Consider the following 21484-nt stretch of genomic DNA (forward strand, 5'->3'; position numbering starts at 1 on the left):
GAAGAAACACTTAACATTAGCATACTTCGATTGAGCATTCTCCTTTTTCTGTCCATTGCTATGCTCCTTTTTGTTATCAGTGTTCTTAGGAGTGTTGTTCTTCTGATTTTTTAATCTCTCTTTTCCTTTATTTGGCTTGAGTTGAGAAACATAATGAGCTAATTCATTCTTCTCCTTTTTCCAGTTTGTTTTCCTCAGCAACACACTTCGAAATTAAGTCATTTATGCTCCATGTTTGATTATAAGTGTTGTAGGTTGTCTTAATGAGACTAAAAGATGCAAGAAGAGCATTGAGAGCAAGATGAATAATATAGGAATCAAGTAGAGGAATCTTACGATATTTTAGCTTTGACTGAACATTGACAATTTTCAAAATGAAGTCCCTCACTCCTTTAGTTTCATCATACTTGATGGTTTGAATCTCATCCATAAGAGATCCAGTTTCAACATTCTCACTAGTGTCATACAATTTTCCCACATTAGTTAAAAACTCTTTGGCATTAGTTGTCTCAGGCAGACCACTCAAAAGATGTTCAGAAATAGATCTTTTCGTAACTATAAGACTGAGATGATTTGAATTTTCTCATTGTGCATGGAGAGTTCTCTGGGCAGTAGTGCGCGCGTCAGTAATAGCAGGAGGTTGATCTTCACGCATGCATAGGTCCAAGTCCATGATTCCCAAACTAAAATCCACATCTAGTTTCCATTTCTTGTAGTAAGACTCAATCAGAATTTGAATTGAACCATTGTTGTTGTTCACAGAAAAAGAAACTACAAGATAAAAGGAAAATGACAAAACTTGAGCATATCAAGAAAATATATAAATAGAGTCAAGATGGTCATCACAAACTCCCATTTGGGGTGAGAATATAACACACATATGATCTATTTCCATGAAGTTAAATAGAAAAAATATATATAAATTAAAATTTTATTACATTTGGGCAAATAAATTCTCAAAGCATATATATTAATTCAAACCAAACAAAATACACATAAAAATTATTACCTTTGGGCAAATAATTTTAAACATACATTATAATCAACATACTTCATGAGACATTAATTAATATATATAATTACCTCCTTTGGGCAAGTAATTATACATATCAATTATCCAAGAAAAATATTTTCTATAAATTGATGAAATTTGGCGATAAAACAATCATTGAAAAATAATATAATTAAATCACTTTGATGATAATAATTATAATATTTTCAACCGAATTCCCAAAAAATAAAAATATATTGCTCATTAAATGAATGACTGATCAAAACAATGTGTCCCACCAAAACACATTATTTAGTCATCAAATAATCAAGTTGGTCACTTTAGAACAACAAAGAATATAGGATTTATTTATGAAAATTAAAACCTATTGTTTGAGTAGAGAGTATAGGGACAACAAAGGTTGTTCTAGAGAGTGAGTATGTTCAAAGGAACGAACAAATACCCAAATAATTTTCTGTAATTCAAAATTTTTGAAAAAATATTATAAATTATTTATTAATATTTTAGGACAACGAAAATGAGAATAATTCTATAATGATTATTTAAACATTTCAAAAAATTAAATAAAAATCACAGAAAATTCATAAATTAAATTCTATTAATTCTGGAAAAAAGAACTGTCGAAAAACGATGTCGGAAGACACCCCATGCGCTGCCTACTGCGAGCGAGCATCGCTTGAAACGGTTCGTGCGACCCGGTCGGGTCCGACGGCATTCCGGCTAGAAAAAGTCCCTTTCTGAGTGTTTATTTGAGGGGTTTACATCCACGAATCATGAGCAATAGATTTATGGGGTTTAATTCAAGAAAAAACAAGAAATTAAGTGTAGATCTAAGAGATTATATGTGAAAAAATTCATCAAAATTTCGGGTAAAAGTATGTGTAAATTGCCGAATCTATACAAAATTAAAGCAAGACATGTCTTCCACAAACAATAATGAATACATAAAATAATTGAATTCGGAAAAATAACCATTAAATTGAGATATAACGATTTTTCAATTTCGAAATATATGAAAAAACCCTAAAATTTCAAATACAAAATTCTTCATCAATATGTAACGAAATTAATCATATAATATATGAACAGAAAGGTAATTTCGAGATAAACAATTTAGGTTAAACAAAAAAATTATAAGTCCTAAATTGTATACAATTGGCAATCTGATACCATATGTTAGATATTCATACAACATCTTATCAATAATTTTGCATACAACTTAGAACACAATAAACAATTAAAGATTATAGAAAACATACATGATTCAGTCATGGAGAAAACATGAATTGTTAGTGCAATACTAAATAACTAAGCCTTCCTCCCTAGGACCTCTATTTCTAAAGCAGATTATCAGACTATAGAATAGCGATGAGACTATTCATATATATAGAGTTAGGGAGGGGACTTAGCTTATATTAACCTAGTTAGACTGAGCCTCCTCATCAAAGGCTTCAGTTAACTAGAAAGCCCACATTTCTGCCTCAACTAGACTACTATAGATACTAAGCCCATAAACAAGACATCACTAAAATTAAATGGGCTAGATGAGCAAAGAACTATTTATCAACCCATATTTTATAAAACATAAAAATAAATAATGTAAGCCCAAATAAAAGTCTAACATTGGGATCTAGTGGCACAAATCTTATGGGTAAGTATATTTTCGTTATATGTAGTGAGGGAACTTGTTTATTTATGTTGCTTTAGCTATTTCGAATAGATCTATGTCTGCATTTTGGATTTCTTTTACTGTTTCACGATTGTATTAGAACTGAGGTTTTTTGAATTTTTTTCTGGGTTCTTTGTCTGCCTTGATAAGTTTCGATGAAACTCGACGGTCCTTGATGTAGATTAGTAATGGAACACCTCGATTAGTCTTGATGGACCTCGATAGGGACCCATAGTGTACTATAGATGACCACCTCGATGAACATTGATGGTCCTCGATGGACCTCGAGATGTAGACAAAATTTCCCATACTTGGCCACCTCGATTAGCCTCGGTTGTCCTCGATGGACCTCGATAAGGACCTGTAGTGTCCTATATATGACCACCTCGATTAACCTCGATGGTCCTTGATGGAGCTCAACGTGTAGAGAAAATTTCTCATACTTGGCCACCTCTATTAGCCTCGATTGTTCTCGATGGACCTGGATAGGGACCCGAAGTGTCCTATAGATGACCACCTTGATTAACCTCAATGATCCTCGATGGACTTCGATATGTAGAAAAAATTTCTCGTACTTGGCCACCTCGATTAGACTCGACAGTCCTTGATGGACCTCGATGGAACTTGATATTTTGCAGTTTTTTTATGTTATTAAATTTTTGAACTTTTTGTTTTGTTTTTTTTTGTCCTTTTTGTTTTGTATTTTTGTCAATGTAGATTCGACTGTTTCTATATTTGTTGCATACAATGGTGTTTGGGAACTGGAATATAAGGATTGGATTTTCCGAGATGTTGAAAATCAAGTTCTCCCTTTTGAGAAGAGTGTGGCATACGAGCAACTGGTTGAAATTTTGTATGATGAGCTTGAAGTGGATAAATGTGTGTACAACTTGAAACTTGAGGTCACGTACACATGCCTCTCACAACCCTTCAAACCTATGAAAAATGATAGGCATGTTCGTGCATTCATGGGCTTAGCATCGAAATCTGTTGAGAAGATGATTCCTCTATGCGTAACATTGGTTAAGAAGGATTGTTTAAGAAATGTTTCGGCTTCTCTGATAACTCTACAAAATAGAGTTATTTTTTCACATTTTGTAAGCTAATTGTTGCTTAGTTCTTGAGTTTTTAACTAATTTCTTAAGTTTTTTAGTCATTTTGAATTTATTAGGTTTGTTTTATTTTTATAAAATTTTGTGTGATTTTATAGTTATTTTGTTGTAGAATGTTGTAATTTAATTATTTGAATTGTTGTTGTGTGATTAGTGGTCAAAAATGCACATTTATTGATCTTAAATGTCAAATTAAATTAAGTCTTAATTAATATTTTCAAGAAATTATTGGAATAAATTTTACAATTGAAAATATTTAGTTTAGATTTAATTTGATTTATTTTTACAGGAATTGTGTTGCATTTTGAAAAGAAAGAGATAAATAATTAAAACTGAAAAATGAAGTGAAAAATTGGTATTTTTGCAAGCCACCAATCCAGAGAAGCAAGGCCCACCTCTCCAGGCCCCGAATGGGCTACCTGTCCTTTGCAGCCAATGCTCCACCTGGCACGCTCTCCTCCTGACACATGTCCTCCAACAGCCCCAGCCGAGACCCGACTCGCTTCGCCTGACACCCGCCTGCCAGCCGCCTAACGCGCCAGCTGCTGTCTCTTGCCTCGCGCTCCGTGCATGCATGCAGCAGCTCTCCCTTCACGTCTCTCATCTGGAATAAACAAAAAGAAGAAAAAATTTATATATAGGGTCATATATATATAAATATATATAGATAGAGAAGGATAACGACAATAATTATGATAATATAATAATAATATTAATGGCAAGAAGTATATATAATGATGATATCAAAATAACGTGTGGGATTTAAGAGTTGTCATTAATATTAATATTATTATTATTTAATTCTTTTAATTATGTTTTAGTCTTTTTTCTTTTGTAACCCTTTAGTTTTGTATTTTATGTTTTAGCCATTTTCTCTTCCTATAAATAGGATTATAATTTCACTCATTCAACACACCTTCTTACACCACTTCTTCCATATCTTTCTTTTCTCTCCATCTTTTTTTTTTATCTTTTTAGAGTAGCTTTTATGTATTTTTAGAGGAACAATTTGGGGGTTCTCCTCCAAATTTTCCTAGTTATGTTTGTAATTTCTATTCTAGTTATGAGTTTATAATCTTTTTAAGATTATTAAGATGATGATGAAATAATATGTAACTAGATAGTATTTATTTTGTATGTTGATTTCTCATTTGTACAACAAAGTTTATGAATTTTCTTCTTCAAATATCTTATTTTATCTTAAATGTCATATATTTTTTATTGTTAGCATATATTTATACTTTGTCCTTCATTAGTGCAAAATCATAATATTCTCTGATTAAGTTGTGCCATTAAATTGTGCACATCAAATGCTTAGAACAAAAATATTATGTTTTGCTTATAAATAATATTTCTTGATTTTGTTGTTGTTTCATTAGATTGATTCACACTAAATACTTTGATATTATATTGCTAAAAGTGAAGATAAATCCTATATTAATATAATAACTTAAGCTTAAAAAGAATATCTAAATTGAATAGTTGATAGTTTGATTAAATTCTACTATTAATAAAACTTGAGAATCAATGTACTTATAGATATTATTGAGCTTATATATTGTGGAATCTATTATCTTAATAATATTTCTCTTACAACTTGTTTAACAATTATTAATTTAGTTATATATATTGTCTTTAATTTCTTTATTTTTGCCTTTATTATTATCTTTTATTTTATTTTCTTGATACAAAAATATAATCAATCTTTGGAGCTATGTTAGAGTTTATTAATTTTGGTTTAAAATAGTTTTTTTTTAGACAACTCCTTTGAGTTCGACATCCTTGCTTACACAATCACTATTCTATATGAACGATTCGTGTGCTTGCGATATAAATATTTAAAACATACCCATTTTGGATCCATCATTCTCCTAGCGTTAATAAAGAAGTTCGATTTGAAGAGAACGTTTCTCCCCCATGTCATGGTTTCAGGGAAACTCAAAGTGAGGTTGAGACATTTGTTCCAAAGACAAATCCAGACGTTATTGTCCATGATGATATCCCTGTTAGAGGTCCGCCATATGTTCTTGACACAGCGGAGTATGAACCCTATGGCTACGATCCTTGTGTCAACGACGATTCGGTTGCTGATGCAGCAGTAGTTGATGGGCTAGATATTAGGGCAAATTTGCCAACGCAGAGTTTAGATGTTATGGTAGTTGAGGAGTGCAAAAGAAAAGATCGGCAAACACCTAGGACCAGTAGTAGTCGTCCAAGTCCAGGTAGAACTGAAGATAGAAATATATGGAGTTCTCATTTGGACTTAGGTGAAGATCTTAGAACTTGGAATGCTCCCATGTTTACCAAAGAAGATTTAGAGGCCTCACGTCGATATCATCCTTCCTCAATTGGCACATCTTCAGGATAATTGCACCTTGGCAAGTTCTTTCAGAACAAGCTCGAATTGAAAAACAAGGTGACCATCTTTACGATGAACAATAATTTTGAGTTTATGGTGAAGAAATCTGGTACTGATGTGTGGTACATTACTTGCAATGATCCTGATTGTGGTTGGAGATTGAGGGGAAAGAAAAAAAATGCAGTATGAAATGTTTGAGATTACTGTCTACAACGATGTACACACTTGCTCACAAGAAATCCGAGAGAAGGACCACCGTCAAGCAGCACTATAATGCCCTGGATAGCCAGGACTGCTACATTGTGTACTTATAAAGGTGCAAGACTCGCTAATCAAGTCATTATTTTAAAAACGTGTCATTAAACATGTAAGAGCTAGGGTTAAAAAGGTTTTGGTCTCAAAAGACTCATTTTATATAATCAAACTATTACATACACGGGATCCCATAAGAAAACAGAGTTAAAGTAAGTTTACAGACTCCCAAAAGTACATGAGTGATCATTAGCCATATTAAGGCAAAATAGACAGTCTTTGGGTCTCGCGTCCTTGCCTAAACCTCAACCGTGGCGGCTGAGCAACTGGTTATGTACATTTCACTCGATGAGCTCTCCAATCAGGGCTGATCCAATTTACTTTGCCTCTACCTGCACCACGTAGCACCCGTGAGCCAAGGCCCAGCAAGAAAACATCATATACAACACAATCAATGATAACAGAAAGTTAATTCATTGCGCATGCACTCCCATCAAATAATTCACAATAAACACTCAGCTCATACATTTAGATTCAAGATACAATCAATCACATATTACACTCATATCACATAATGTTCAGGGCCAACGACTTAGGCCGCACCCTCTGTTTAACCTGCTGACTCCGGCCCGCTTAAACCGAGCTCAGTGCATAATAAGTTGTCCTCGGCTACCAGTGGCCGAGCTGCGCCCTGTGCGCTAGTGTAACCCTTGGCACCCTTAGGCTGTTGGTTCACTAAATAGCTTGCATGGCATAATACCATCATTTCAAGCAATTACAATAGGGAGCCCTTAGTCCCGTCACATATATTCAACCAGGTGCAGTTTTCTTACCTTTAGTCTGTACGGGTATTGATTATGAGCAACGCCCCTCAAGCACGATCCGTTCCCGAGCCTAAGCCTTTATCACCTACTCACAACCAAAGTATAGGGTTCCATTAATATTCAAATATAGGTTTCCAGTTACAAAACTAACTCCCGAGAATCCGAATTTCACCAAGCACGGTGGTGAAACCAATCTCGAGCAAACTAGACCACATTCCCATGCCTAAAACCCTCAAAAGTTCATGTGCACAACCAAGGGCTGTGGCCCTTGAAGCTTAGCCGCGGCTCTAGCCTCAAAACAGAACCAAGGCCAACCTGAACAAAGACATGCATCGCGGCCCTTGCTTTGGGCGCCGCGACGTCCACCCTTGGCTGAGCCTCCTTGGCCTTTCTTCATCCTAGGGCCGCAGCGCTCTAGAACAGAGTCGTGGCCCTTCCCTTCGTGCCCAGAAAACCCATCATTTCTAAGCTTGAAACCTCACCTTAAACCATCCCAAAGCTCCCCAACTCATAACCAATTAATCCCAACTCCTTTGTCATGACTTAAACCACATAATTCCACAGAAAACTCAGCCTAACATACACTAATCTCCTCTTTCCAATTTCTTAAACTCTAAAGCTATAAACACCCAAACCAGCCATTCAAATACAAATTAAAACCTTTAAATCATGGATTGAAACTTACCTCTTCTGCTGAACCACTTCATCAAGCCAAAACCTAGCAAATTCCAAAGCTTCCCTCCTTGATTCTGTCTTAAGACATCAAAAACCATATTTGCCTCAAAACCCAACCAAAACTCAGAATTCCCAACCACAGAAAAGAAGATTAAATGCTTACCTTAACCCTGGTTTAACCCTTGATTGTCCACTGAGCTAATCCTCAAAGTTGCTCCTGAATTCCTCTAAGTTCCCAGAAATTCTTCAGCTCTAATTTCCCAATTTCCCTTTGAATGTTTCTTCCCTTGAGAATGAGAGAGAGAAACCAGCTGAGAAGAAGATAATGTCGGTCTAATTCTTTCTAAAGGCTTCCTAGGTTTGTCTTACTCGTTAAGTTAATCCCAAGGCTCAGGGTGCCAGAACCGTCCCCGAGGCCAAAACGGTAAAATCCCGCAATATTCCCGCCTAGACATCCTAACCTCAGATATATCTCCATATATTTATTTTCATGACCCGATAGTCTAAATCGCTACCCGATACCTAAATACCCCTGACTTGTCCAAAGTCATATCTTAAGTCCCGTTGTGACCTTTCCTGCTATCTGACCCTAGGATCGTCTCGAGTCGTGCTCTGCGAACCTGCCCACATAATAATGTGGTTCTCACATATATCACATATTTATTTCATATTATCATAAAAACATCACTAAACATATAATTACACATTTAAATCACAATTAATCCATTAATGCCCTCCTGGCACACTAATCAAGGCCCTTAAGCCTTATTAGCGATTTTGGGTCGTTACAAGCACCATGGGTTGTTGTCGACCTAATCAAGAGGAAATTTGCTACCGATGGTACTCAGTACATGGAAAACAATATAAGGGAGGACATGAAGCACCATTTTGGGGGTCAAAATGAGCTATGAGAAGGCATGGAGATGCAGAGAAAAGGCACTTATGTATGTTAGAGGAACATGTGAGGATTCATACTCCAAGTTACCTGGATACCTGTGTCAGTTGGAGCAGAAGAATCCAGGTACAATTACATATTTTGTAGCCGAAGGTGGTCATTTCTTATATTTCTTCTTTTCCCTTGGTGTTTCTAGGAGAAGATTCCAGTATTGTTGTCCTGCCATTTGTGGGGATAACACATTCTTGAAGAACAAGTATGGTGGTCACATGCTCTGTGCTGTTGCGTTGGATGCGAACAACCATTTGTTTCCAATTGCGTTCAGACTGGTGGACAGTTAGAACCATAACTTTTTGACTTATTTCATGAGAAAATTTAAGGAAGCCATATGGGCGTTTTAGCCTTTGTATCGAACAGGCATGCAAGCATTACTCATGCTTTGGAGGTTGTGTTCCCAGATGCCTACAACGGTGCTTGTTACCACCACATTTGTATGAATGTGGTGGAAAATTTTGAAACCGACCACTATCAAGACATCATGGGGTGTGCAGCATACGCGTATCGAAACACAGAATTTCACAAGTTCTTTGAAAATATTAAGGTAATTGATCCTCTCATTGCTCAATATCTTGAGGGAATTGGTTTTGAAAGGTGGACTTGCACTTATTTTCCTGGAAATCGATGCTATATCATGACGAGCAACTACGCAGAAAGTTTTAGCAATAAAACTAAGGAGGCAAGGAGCTTTCCAGTTGCCACTTTTCTTAAATTCATACGATTCACTCTGCAAACGTGGTTTGCCGATAGATGTGAAAAAGCAGGAAAAACAACAAGTGTGTTAGCACCATTGATGGAGGCAGATTTGAAGCAAATGAGTCTGAAAGCAATTGTTCTAGATGTCCATTGGTCATCATGAATTTCTTGTGATTCATGGTGATGGTGAGGTGAACTTGGCCAAAAAATTATGCTCCTGTTGCATGTTCCAAACCATTGGGATATCGTGTGTCCATGCATTTGATGCAGCCAGAAAAAGGAGCGTAAGCATCTACTCATTGTGTTCCCCGTACTACAGAATCAAGTCATGGAGGGAAACTTACAAGGAAACTATTTACCCTGTTGGTAACAAGGATGAATGGGTGATCCTTGATCACATCAGAGATATGGTTGTCGACATCCCTGTTGAGAAAAATCCTGTAGGAAGGCCGAAGATGAAGAAATTGGGTAGGCCCAAGAACAAGCTATCCTTCTAGCGGGAAAAGGTTGTCCAGCCACGTAAGTGTAGCAGATGTGGTGGTAGTGGGCACAATAGGAAGTCATGTAATGCTAGGCTTTAAACATTGTCCTATCAATGTGTTGTTATTTTGTTGTATGCAAACTTCTGGTGTATGAATTGATGTCACTGGAATATTGTTGCTATTTCATTTATGTTCTTCTGCTGTTATTATTATTATTTTTTGGTTTTGATCTAAATGAAAAAAAAAAACTTAGCAATTTTTCCATGTCTGCCTCGACATGCCTTGATGGGGCCTCGAGGTCTATAGAGTTACCATCGAGGCCGCTATGTTGATAGCTTGATTTGGCCCCATCAAGGTAGCATCGAGGTCGATCGAGATCGATATGTTCACGACTTGATTTGGCCCTATCGAGGTCTATCATGGTAGTATCGAGGCCCATTGAGGTAGCTATGTTCATTGCTTGGTTTGGCCCCATCGAGGCCCATCGAGGTCGCTATGTTAATTGCTTGGTTTGGCCTCGTCGAGGCCCATCGAGGTAGATTTATTTTAACATTTTGAGGGTCCTTAGATGGTGTTGTCGAGGCCCATAGAGGTAGTTTGTTTGACCTATCGATTTTTTTCGAGGCAAACATGTTTATGTGATTTTAGTTGTATTTTTTAATACTAGTTAAAGTTTTGGGTCGAGCCTAATCGAGTTCTATCGAGGCAGAACGAGGTAGAAAATTAGTGATATATACATATTTTTTCCGAGTATGTACAAAAAAGTAATGTTCACCCATTGAACCATATACAAAATATATAATCACAGAGCCAATGTCTAAAAGAATAGGTCCACACACCATTGGTTCTGAAATGTTGCATGTTCACATCGGTAACGATATCGAGTGGTAGCCTGACAATCAAATGCTCGATATGTTTGATGGCATACATACCACAATCCCCACTGTGTATAAGTGAATTTGTGTCAATTATAAATAAATTTTGTATAATTAAATTCAATAAACATATTTCAAATACCACTAATTAAATAGGGGAATACCTTGTCATAGTCTGAGGCACCTCCTCAGGTCCAAGACGACAGTACTGGAATGGTTTTGATTTTTGGCCAGGTTGCAACTAGAGCTCGTCATGGTCGTCAAACAAGCCAGACATGAACAACAAAGAAGGCATCAATAAGCACCAAGGCTTAATGACTTTCGCCAACAGAGGCTGACTAACCATGGTATGGTTGGAATCATATATGTTAATGTGCCACAATGGAATGGACACTTCAATGGTGACCCAATGTTGTGCTTGTGGGATGTGCAAGGCAAAATATACTTCATCAACAGCTGCCCAGGATACGAGGTATTGATCTGGGTCGCCCTTCAACAATTTAAGCATGTCCTCATCCCACATATACTTCTCCCCAGTTATCTTGAAATGATTCCAATGACCTAGGCACACCTTGGGGAAGGTGGTGTTAATGATAGCAGTAGACTGCCAAAATGCTGCCTGATAAAAGTGGCGTCGACGGCGTAGCATGTGCAGAGCGGCATCAATATGCTGAAAAAACATGTAAATTCATCAGTACCATCAATATGTTTAAGGATTGAATATAAAACATAATTGTAATTTACATACCAAATCATAAAGCCAAGTCTGAATGGTGTGCAACTGTAAGAACCATGCCATGCCATACGTCCTAGTATGGAAAAATCGATCCCTCTTGTTGTCAATCTTCTCGATCAGCCATTTATGGAAATTCTTCTCTTGCTGTTGGTCACACTTCCTCAAAGGGTCTGTAACTAGTGCTTGTTTATCTGATCTTGGCCTCTTCATAGGGTCGGTGAAGTCATCATAACTCTTAGGCTTGCGTTTCTTCCTGATAAATTCATGGCCAGCTGCCTCCTCAGGTTGTAACACTCGTACATTAGGACTATCGGCATCATTGGCAACAACAAATGTCTGGGCTTGTGAAGTGGAAGGTGGATCATCGGGCTCGTAGTCATGAGGCAGTATTTGAGTGTGGGTGGGTGGGTCGACTCTATTCCCTGGATCGATCAGAGACCACTGAAATCAATTGCGCCAACTAATCCATGATCGTAGTCTAATTCATAAGTAAAGTCGCTTGGTCCTCCTCAATTCTCTGGAGCCTCTACACCAATTGAGCATAATCAGATTGGCCCTCCTCAATCCTCTGGAGCCTCTACATAAAATTCTCATAATCAGGTTGGGAAACTTGACTAAAGGAAGGTGCAGCGGCCTGTGTAGTGCCCTCCTCAACCCTCAAGACATCCTCGTAAAAATATAGAAGCTACCTTTGCAACCTCCGCTAGCTTCTCTGCCTCCTTATTGGGCTCTACTTCCTCCACTGCAGTCTCAATCTCCACTACAACTGATCCCAACTTAGGGAATAACTGACCATCAATGTCTGGGAGGCTATTGTAGTAGTCCACTTCACCGGGACATGGCTTCAACATGGAAAATACTACCAACTGCATTAAAAAATAATGTATGTTAGAAATACTTTAATAAAGTAAACCATCAATACTTTAATTTGTCACAATTAAGAAGATAAAGTTGAACTTACTCGAGTCTTGCCGAACAACGGAACCAACTGAGCTATGGAAGGTAAGATATCGGTCTTGGTAGACCAACTAAGCATCATGGGAATCTGGTTCCCACTCTTTTCACTGAATTTCCTCCCAATATCTGGCATGGCCTCAAAAGCCCAATACTGAAGTGTGGGGGCATAGCCATAGAAACTGTACTTGGACTCCTTATGTTGTATCCCTGAATCCTCTTTCTTCTTGTCCTCGTAGAGTTTCAATTGCTTCGTCATGTCTTTCTGAGCTCCTCTAATCAACTTCTTAAAGGACAACTTCCCCATGGATACTTGAAAAAGTAATCAAGATCCTCAACCAACTTCAGTGAATCACCTCATATGCTGGCTGTCTTCTCAGGGGCATACAACACCCCCTCTATCAAGTAGCATAAACCCAACTTAAATGCATTTTCTAGGTTTTTCGAGGCCTTCAGAGCATCTTCCAACTGACCGAAACTGACCTTTGCCTCACCATTAAAATATTCATGGATGATCCGATCACTTGAAAGATGCTCTTTCAACTCATCTGGGGACGCTATGTTTCCAAAATTCAGGCCGGTAACTAGGCCAAACTCCACAATACCGAATCTACATAGATTGTTGCCCACGTAGAACTAACCCTCTTCAAGCTTCTTGCTTTCCACCTTACACAACATCAACTAGTGCAATACAACCCCATAAAAACTAAAGGCCTTGGCATTAAAGAACTGTCCCAATGGGCATGCTTTGCCCATTCAATCAGCTCATGCCTCTAAAACTACTCTATAAGGGTATCCAAGAAAGCACTACCCCTATAAGTAACACGAGCAGGAAAGTGTTTCTCCAACGACACAATAAGGCAAGGCATCTGGAAAAAGAAATGCTAATAACATTTTTAAGCAATCTGGTAATCATTGAGGCCCATCAAGGCTTGTCGAGGCATATCGAGGCAATACATGTTCAAAGCAAAACTATTTTTATCGAGGCATGTCGAGGCATATCAAGGTACAATTAAATAAAGCAATCATCGAGACCTGTCGAGGCCCATCGAGGCTTGTCGAGGTAACCTCTACATTTATGTACAATTGAGTTACATCGACACCTATCGAGGTTTATCGAGGCCTATTGAGACACTCAAAATCCTACAAATTCCAAAATTATTCACTTTATATTGAGGTCTGTCGAGGCCCATCGAGGCCAGTCAGATTCTACACCTAAATAAGTCTATCGATTTCTATCAAGGTCTATTGAGGCATGCCAAGGTGACATCCCTCGGATCCTGTCGAGGTCAATCAAGCCTCATCGAGGTCTATCGAGCTAGTACAAATCCTACATCTAAAACATTTATCGATTTTTATCGAGGTATAGTTTTCGAGGTCTATTGACGTGGAGAAAAAAATTTGAAAAAAAAAACCCAAATTTTCCTATGAACAACCCCAATCTAACCTATGAACAAAAAATCAAAATAAAAATAGGCACAAACAAATAAACCCAGAAATGGATCGAGGACTCACCTTCGCCTTTTCTGGGTGGCTTCTTCGAGGTATGGGCCATCCCCTCTGATGTCGTTGCCTCCTCCCTTTGTCCCCTCTGACGCACCAACGACCATGACAAAGATTCGAGCAATGCCAATGGAAGATTTTGGGGGATTGTTTTTTGGGATTCTTGTTTCGGGACTGAGAGATTAGAGAAGAGATTTGGGGTTTTTTTTTATGGGTTTTGATTTTGAGACTGAGAGAGTTAGGGAGAGAATAGAAAGAGACCGAGAGAAGAGAGAGAAAGAGAGGGAAACAAATGCCAAGGGTATTTTGGTAACTAATGAAAATAATTGGACCAAATTGACATATCAATAGTGGGTAGGATAAATTTGTTATGGGACCCATTTATTGCATAATTACCCAAATTTCCCCTTTTTTTTTTGTAATGTTTAACGAATGAATACCAATGTCCAATGAAACAATACACGTATGATATATGATTATTTGACAACTTCACATATCAAAATACTCATAATTATGCGCTGATATCATCTTTGATATAAAAATTGTTTGAATAATAATAATAATAATAATAATAATCTCTTCAATGTACTTATGTATTTGCAAATAAAAAAGATCTAAATACTAAACTATATAAATATCTATATATGATTTTTAAAACCTAAATTATAATTACTATTAAACAACAGGGATTATACTTGAAAACAATCAATCTATGTGCATTATTGAATATAATATAAATAATGAAGTTTATTTTCTCTAAATCTAAATAAGGGTTAGAAAACACCAATAATATTGATGCTAGTAATGTACACAATTTACTCATGGACATGGTCTGTGGCACTATCATAGTTTCTAAAAACAGCACCAGGCCATGCGAAATTACTACCATCGATGGCTCCCGTTAAAATTTAGTAACAAATTGCAAATGTACTTAGTTTTGTTATCTTGAATGCGAGTATGGGTATGCCTAGTCAAAGGAACAAAATATCTACGGCCACAACCACAACTAATCAGATCATCAATAATATTTATTAAATACTTTTCATAAACCCACATCATATGCAGTTTTAGACACGATTACATTATATGAACAAAGGCATCGGAGTGGAGAGGAAGTATATAAGTTGCGCTCTATCAAAAGTACAAACTACGAAGAGAACGTCCCCCAGTCTTCTCCTTGCTGATCTTTTTGCTCATTCTTGTATAACTCTTTTGTCTCTTACTTGACTCCGTTTATCAAACAAAACCACATGAAGAAACATTACTGCTCATGCAGAAGGAGATTTCTGCGAGAGTAAGGCTTCCAAGGATTTCGGGTCGGTGACTGGAGCACTGCAAGTAAAGTTTTGACAGACGAGAGCAACCACCTTGCCTGCAGCAGAATTGTTCTTGGCCATGAGAGCCACGTCGCTATTGTTTTCTTCCCAGAATTGCATCTCTTCCGCATTGAAAGGGTCAATGTGAATAACCTACCGAGGAAGTAAGAGTAGCATAAGTGGGAAATCGAAATAGAAAATGGATCATTTGAGGGCTTATGAAAACAATCAGCAAAATAGCGCCATTACTCACTGTTTTATTAGGATCATACTGAGCATGGACAGCGTCCAGCATGTTTACGAGCTCCAAAGAAGGCTTATGACCGAGCAAGACAACTTGCTTCCTTGAAGGGACAGAAAGCATGTCTGCTGCGCAACACATCAAGGGCACCGCCATGGCCATATCTTTCAGCCTTGTCTCAAAAACAGCCTGTAATCATTTGAAAATGAAACAATCAGCAAAAGAGGAGCTTCAAAACCCAGAAAATTTCACCAAACTTGAGGTGAAGCAACATCGAACCAGAAGATGTTCCGCATTCTGCCTGTAGATATTAGACTTATTGCCAGTAACCATGGAGGCCAATCTCACGAGATTGATAGCAGAAACAGAGTTTCCAGATGGCTCGGCCCCATCGTGATCTTCCTTAACCCGTAGAAGAACAGAAGGATCTTCCCCCGGGGTATTAAAATATCCTCCTCCATCCCTATCAAGAAACAACTCATCCTGCAACATGTTTTCTGTCAAAATAATACCGAGACAGGGTAAAAAATGTTAGTATTTAAAAGCAAACATTAATTCTTGCCTGGGTATCTTGGAGTTCAGTTGCCCAAATTAACCAGTTGATCCCACCACCAAATTCATAAATATCCAGCAACCCTGAAATTAGAAATGCATAATCATCTAAAAAACCAGGTGCTTTAGCTGGCCCATTCCTAAAGCTGTGTTGTAGCCTCCGTGTTTGCTCATTGTAAAGCTGTTTTCTGATAAAAGATGCTGCCCTTTCTGCTACTTCCAAGTACTCCTTAGGCTGCAAAATGTGGAATGTTAAAAAGGCCAAAAAGATAAGTGGACAGAAATGGTACAATCACATTCCTCGATAGAATAGTCCACTGAAAAGCCTCAACTTGAGTTTAAAGACTACTATCTTGAATTTTTTCCTACATTTATAACAAATGTTTGACCCTTGCATGCTCACTCTCCTATTAACAAGATAGCAATAAGGATAAACATATTCGGAATTTATATTACCAAAACATTAAATTCTTGAACTATGAATACAAGCATACATATATATACACACATTTGCGCTCGAAACAGATACAAGTGTCTCATTTCTACAAGCAAAAAGCCTGATTAGCATGATCCAACTGAAAGCAAATGGTGACAAATGGAAAACTTCTTTGAAACTTACTAAAGACAGAAAATTTAATCTTTACCCTGAGATAAACACTTACATTGCATCCATTCACAGGAAAGTTGAATTTAGTGCCCTCGGGTTCCTCATTGAGAATCTTAGAAGCTCTTGCAAAAGATGAGATTACAAGTCCATTCCATGATACAATTACCTAGACCGAACCCCAAATTTGTATGAGTAAGGTAGGTAACAAAAAAGCTAGTACTGTAATCAAATGAATTCAAGTGCATTAAAATATAACACCTTGTCATCCAAATGTGGTTTTGGTCGCCTTAACCTTTCTTTGAAAAGCTTTTTTCTGCATTCACCCAGAATATCAAGATATTCCTCAACAGGCAAGCCAAACTTTGATGCTAGTTCACCAGTGCTTTTTCTCTCAATCAGCACATTCTTTCCCTCAAATTCTTTGTGCGGGTCACTCATTCTAGAAAGGTCACAATTACCTGAAGACTTGATGTAAAAGTGCTCATTGAAGAGAGTTGCATGCTCTCCAAGAATGTCTTCAACCTAAACGGATCAAGAACAAGTTAGAAATTAATGAAAATTAGACAAAAGCAAAGACTGATAATAGGTACCGACATAGATATTCATTATGTACTCTACTGAAGAAAATATCAAGTTTGGCTAGCTTTTATTTTCCCTATTGGCACATTTCTAAACGAAGTGAAACAAAGAAGATAAGGCAAAGTTTCCAAAACAAAGGTGGAAAAGTAAAATATAAAAATATTAGCCATTTTGTGGTGGAAAACTCTGGAATAAGAATTTTAATCATATAGGCATCATGATATGAACATTTTCCGAAGTCCTCAGAAAAGATAAAGGACCTCGTTGCTTGTCCAGACATAGAAGGCCCCTTCCTTTTTTCTTGTAGCACCTTCAGATTCAGCACTGTCAGCATCCTCTGCCGAAAATATTTCACCTTCTGGTCCAATCATGTCTCTTCTCAAGTAATCAAGAATGTCTCGAGAAATAAATGAATAAAAGACATCTTTGGTAATGGAAAAAGCATCCAAGTAAACATTAACAAGCTGCCCTTGATCATACAGCATCTTCTCGAAGTGCGGGACTGCAAGAAACATGACTTAATAAGCCATTTGAGGACAACGATGACTTATAGAAGAGTATAAAACTAAAATGCAAAAGGCAAATACTATTATGAAATTAAGCAACATCTAACTCAAAAGAGAGAGAGAGAGAGAGAGAGAGAGAATAAGACTTTTTAATAATTTTTAATGAGGTGGTCATACATGAAGTGTGAAGACACTCTTTGTATGCTTAAAAGCGACACTCGAATAAAAACTGACCATGCCAACACTCGTCTACACTGTATCTATGAAAGCCACCACCAATGTGGTCGTGGATGCCCCCTCTTGCCATACATTTCAGGCTAAAGAAAACCATCTCCAAATCCTTATTTGCTTCACCACTCTTCCCAGCTTCCTCCAACTTCTTGGCCCAATAAAGCATCAGATGAATCTCAACTGGTCTAGGAAACTTCGGGGCAGATCCAAATCCACCATATTTTGAATCATAGTTGTCAAAAAGCTAAAACAAATGAAGGCAAATGAGAATTTTAAAGACAACAAATATCTCATGGCACAGTAAACATCACCAGACAGGTGTCCCATAATAGACAAATTACTTAATTAAGACATATAGGTCACGTTTAGAGAGAATGATAGGATTAGCTTAATTTGGACAAATTTTCTCATGTGTTAGATATGAATTATAGAACATTAGAAAGTTAATCCAACCATGAGGAACTTAGGACTGGTTTAATACTACTAAAATATTGTATTAGTAAAATAAAAATTTGTAACTTTGTATCCCTTTTTATTTTTCATAATTATTGTTTGCAACTCATTGTATCCCTTTTTATTTTTCATAAAAATTTGTAACTTTGATGCTATCCTATCTCACCCACCAAACGATGCCAAATTAATTTAAAAAGAAAAGGATAAACAGACAGCAAACACAACTTCATCCTCCTTGTGTACAAGTTATATGTTTCCATCATTTCTTGACCAGCACGAATATGTGCTATAGCCCTTCTAATTGAACTTCACAAACATGAAGAGAAGATCAAGCAACTCAGGCAAAGGCCTTCAACCCAAGGTTACAAATTTCTAAATCAAACATACTTGTTCAGCACAAAGACGCAATGCATTTTGTGGAAGCCCGTCTGGCAATTTATTAGAACTTGCAGCTGCTGATAGTGTCTCTGAAAGCTGCTCAATTGCGAAGGCTCCACTCTTAACAAGTGTATCACGTTTAGTACCCCAGGCTTCTTTCACCTTTCTATTAAACAGAACTTGAGGTTCATAAAATGAGGAAAGAAGACCAAATATAATATATCCTAAGAAAAAAATAAACTCAGCAACCCTTTTTGTAATATAACATGGAATATGGTGTCTCCATTCCGATATTCTCACCCAAGTATAGTCTTGAATCCTGGTCTTCCATACTTATCTTCAGGAGGGAAATATGTTCCACCCATGAGGGGTTTTAAATCAGGTGAAAGGAAGACAGTCAGTGGCCAACCTCCACCACCATATAAAGCCTGCACGTACGTCATGTATACCTAAGGCAAATAAAACAACATTGTTTTACATTAGAACAATAAAATAGATGGAGAAAGGTTAGAGATTACATTACTCCCAAACCAGGAAGTATTAACACACTGAAGCAAAATAAATAAATAAAGAGTAGAAACTGAATTCAAATGCATATCCTTAGTTTCTCTCTCTGTCCTCTCTCTTCGAGCTTGGCATGACTTGACACCAAGCTCCTAAATTCCATTTATCCAATGGCATGCAGCTTCACCTGAAAAACATATCCATTTTAGTACACGAAGCATTGCTTCGCATAACAAGAGTTTCAATTGGAATCGATGTTAAAAATTATATTAGAAAAAGTTCCATGCTTTTTGGTATAATATACAAACTGTAATTTTCGTCCGCGTTGAGCCAAAAAAAAATGATACTCTTTTCCAAGTATTTACATTCCAATAAGACCTCACTCCAACCGCTCAAATATCACTAACGCCAAATGCAAAATATTTTCTAGTATGCCTAATCAATACAACTGGACGAATATTTTAAAAAACTTGACAAATTTACTATTATAAATATCATTTACCTTATCTACATCCGGTCTTTCTTCCCGATCCACCTGTTGCACTTATAAGTTAAAATTAGTACAAAACAACACCTAAGATACACTCTTTATGGACTCTAGTATTCAAAAAAGAGATTAATGGAAACAACAAAGCATGGAGCTTATAAAACCCATTACTGATTACCGACCTTGATACTAACGAACCAATCATTGAGCAATTTAGCAATTCCTTCATCCTCAAAGGACTCCACCTCCATAACATGACACCTTGAGAATAAATTTTACTCCAGTGAGTAGTGAGACTTGATTCATTCAGTTCATTCTCCACTTTAATGGTTAAATGAAGTTTCGTATAATCAACTTCCACACTTCCGTATAAAAACTCACCAATGGCAGGTGCTATATCCAACTTCAAATGTGTAGTTGCCGTAGCAGAACCAATAAGCAAATTAATCAGAATCTGACTCAAGGTTAGTCGATAGCTAAAACTGACTTCATATGCTACAATAAAAAGCAAAACCCAAAAACAAGAAAGCATAATAGAATTGTATTTACTTGACAAAAAAATGGGCACGTCTCTCTTTCGAGCTTCAGCAAACGCTTCTTCACCCCACGGATACCAATCAACCTAATTGACAAGAAATAATAAATTATCTGATCAATAACCATCAAAATTTCTTTCTTTTATTTCCAATTTCTCGGAAACCAAACAGAGCTGTGAAAGAATGAAAGATTTACGGGGTTATGGGCATGTTGAAGAAGATAGGGACTGTGTTCTTGGGCAAGGCGATTAGTGTGGTTGTGAGAAGAGGAGGAGTGATTGGATTTGTGTTGGGCCATGGCCAAGACCTTGAGAGCGTAAATGGGTGGAGATGGGAGAGAGCAAGGGAATGTTGGAGGGGAAGAAAGTGAGAAGGTTGTTTGGCGAAAGAGAAAGGAGCGGAAAGTGGGTAGCGTTCTGAGCATGGAAGGCAAGGGAAGAGGGCATAGTAGTATTAGACTTAGTAGAAGAGGTCGTTGTAGCTGTAGTTGTAAAGAAGAAGAAGAGAATTGGTTTGGGTTGGCGTTGAGTTTGAGGATGAAGAAGTGTCATTGGCTTGTGTGCGCGCGAGAAGCTGAATTCTGAGTGATGATGAGGCAATCAGCGCCATGTGGAGCTTGGGCTTCTTCGCCGCATGGATTCCCCTCACATCCACGCATTGCCCCCTTCTCTTTTGTCATTTACGAAAAAAATAATGGGTGGTACCCATGATACCCACTGTTTTCAATATTCAATAATGCTCCTATGGTATATTGTATTTTAAATGGTACATATTTAGTACCTTAAATTCAAATTTAATTAATAAAATTTTATCAATTTAATTAAATTACTGTCAATTATGCAAGTTCCAAATTTAAATTTAATTACTTAATTACATATAACTGATGACTGTTTAATCATATTGACAAAATTTTATTTATCAAATTTGAGTCTAGGGTGTCAAATATGTATAATTTTAAAATACAAGGTAACATATGAGCATTATTGAAAACAG

At 37.1% G+C, this 21484-nt stretch overlaps 1 protein-coding gene across 3 annotated transcripts; it reads right to left on the bottom strand.

Annotated features, from left to right (window-relative positions):
* Positions 1–15108: 15108 nt before the first annotated feature.
* Positions 15109–21108, bottom strand: LOC133794686 (uncharacterized). 3 transcript variants are annotated; one of them, XM_062232045.1, is made up of 15 exons: positions 20688–21108; positions 20505–20577; positions 20337–20358; positions 20138–20216; positions 19971–20003; positions 19265–19413; positions 18974–19130; positions 18137–18377; positions 17657–17898; positions 17076–17339; positions 16873–16983; positions 16221–16445; positions 15938–16141; positions 15671–15847; positions 15109–15570 (listed from the first exon to the last, which is right to left on the bottom strand). In XM_062232045.1, the coding sequence occupies exons 1-15, from the start codon at positions 20913–20915 to the stop codon at positions 15370–15372; spliced, it is 2406 nt and encodes an 801-aa protein (XP_062088029.1). In that variant the 5' UTR covers positions 20916–21108; the 3' UTR covers positions 15109–15369. The 3 variants fall into 3 exon arrangements, with proteins under 3 accessions (XP_062088029.1, XP_062088038.1, XP_062088048.1); XM_062232054.1 differs by lacking the exon at positions 20688–21108 and having other exon boundaries at positions 19265–19655; positions 20138–20358; positions 20505–20583; XM_062232064.1 differs by lacking the exons at positions 20505–20577; positions 20688–21108 and having other exon boundaries at positions 19265–19655; positions 20337–20367.
* Positions 21109–21484: the final 376 nt, after the last annotated feature.

This window comes from Humulus lupulus, chromosome 1, assembly GCF_963169125.1.
Source record: "Humulus lupulus chromosome 1, drHumLupu1.1, whole genome shotgun sequence".
Lineage (NCBI taxonomy): Eukaryota > Viridiplantae > Streptophyta > Magnoliopsida > Rosales > Cannabaceae > Humulus > Humulus lupulus.

Coding starts and splice junctions, on each gene's coding strand:
- LOC133794686 (XM_062232045.1), bottom strand. CDS start 20,915: ATGCTCAGAACGCTACCCACTTTCCGCTCCTTTCTCTTTCGCCAAACA. Junction 20,004..20,137: donor ATTGGTTCGTTAGTATCAAG/GTCGGTAATCAG, acceptor TAAGTGCAACAG/GTGGATCGGGAAGAAAGACC. Junction 19,131..19,264: donor GGATTCAAGACTATACTTGG/GTGAGAATATCG, acceptor TCTGTTTAATAG/AAAGGTGAAAGAAGCCTGGG.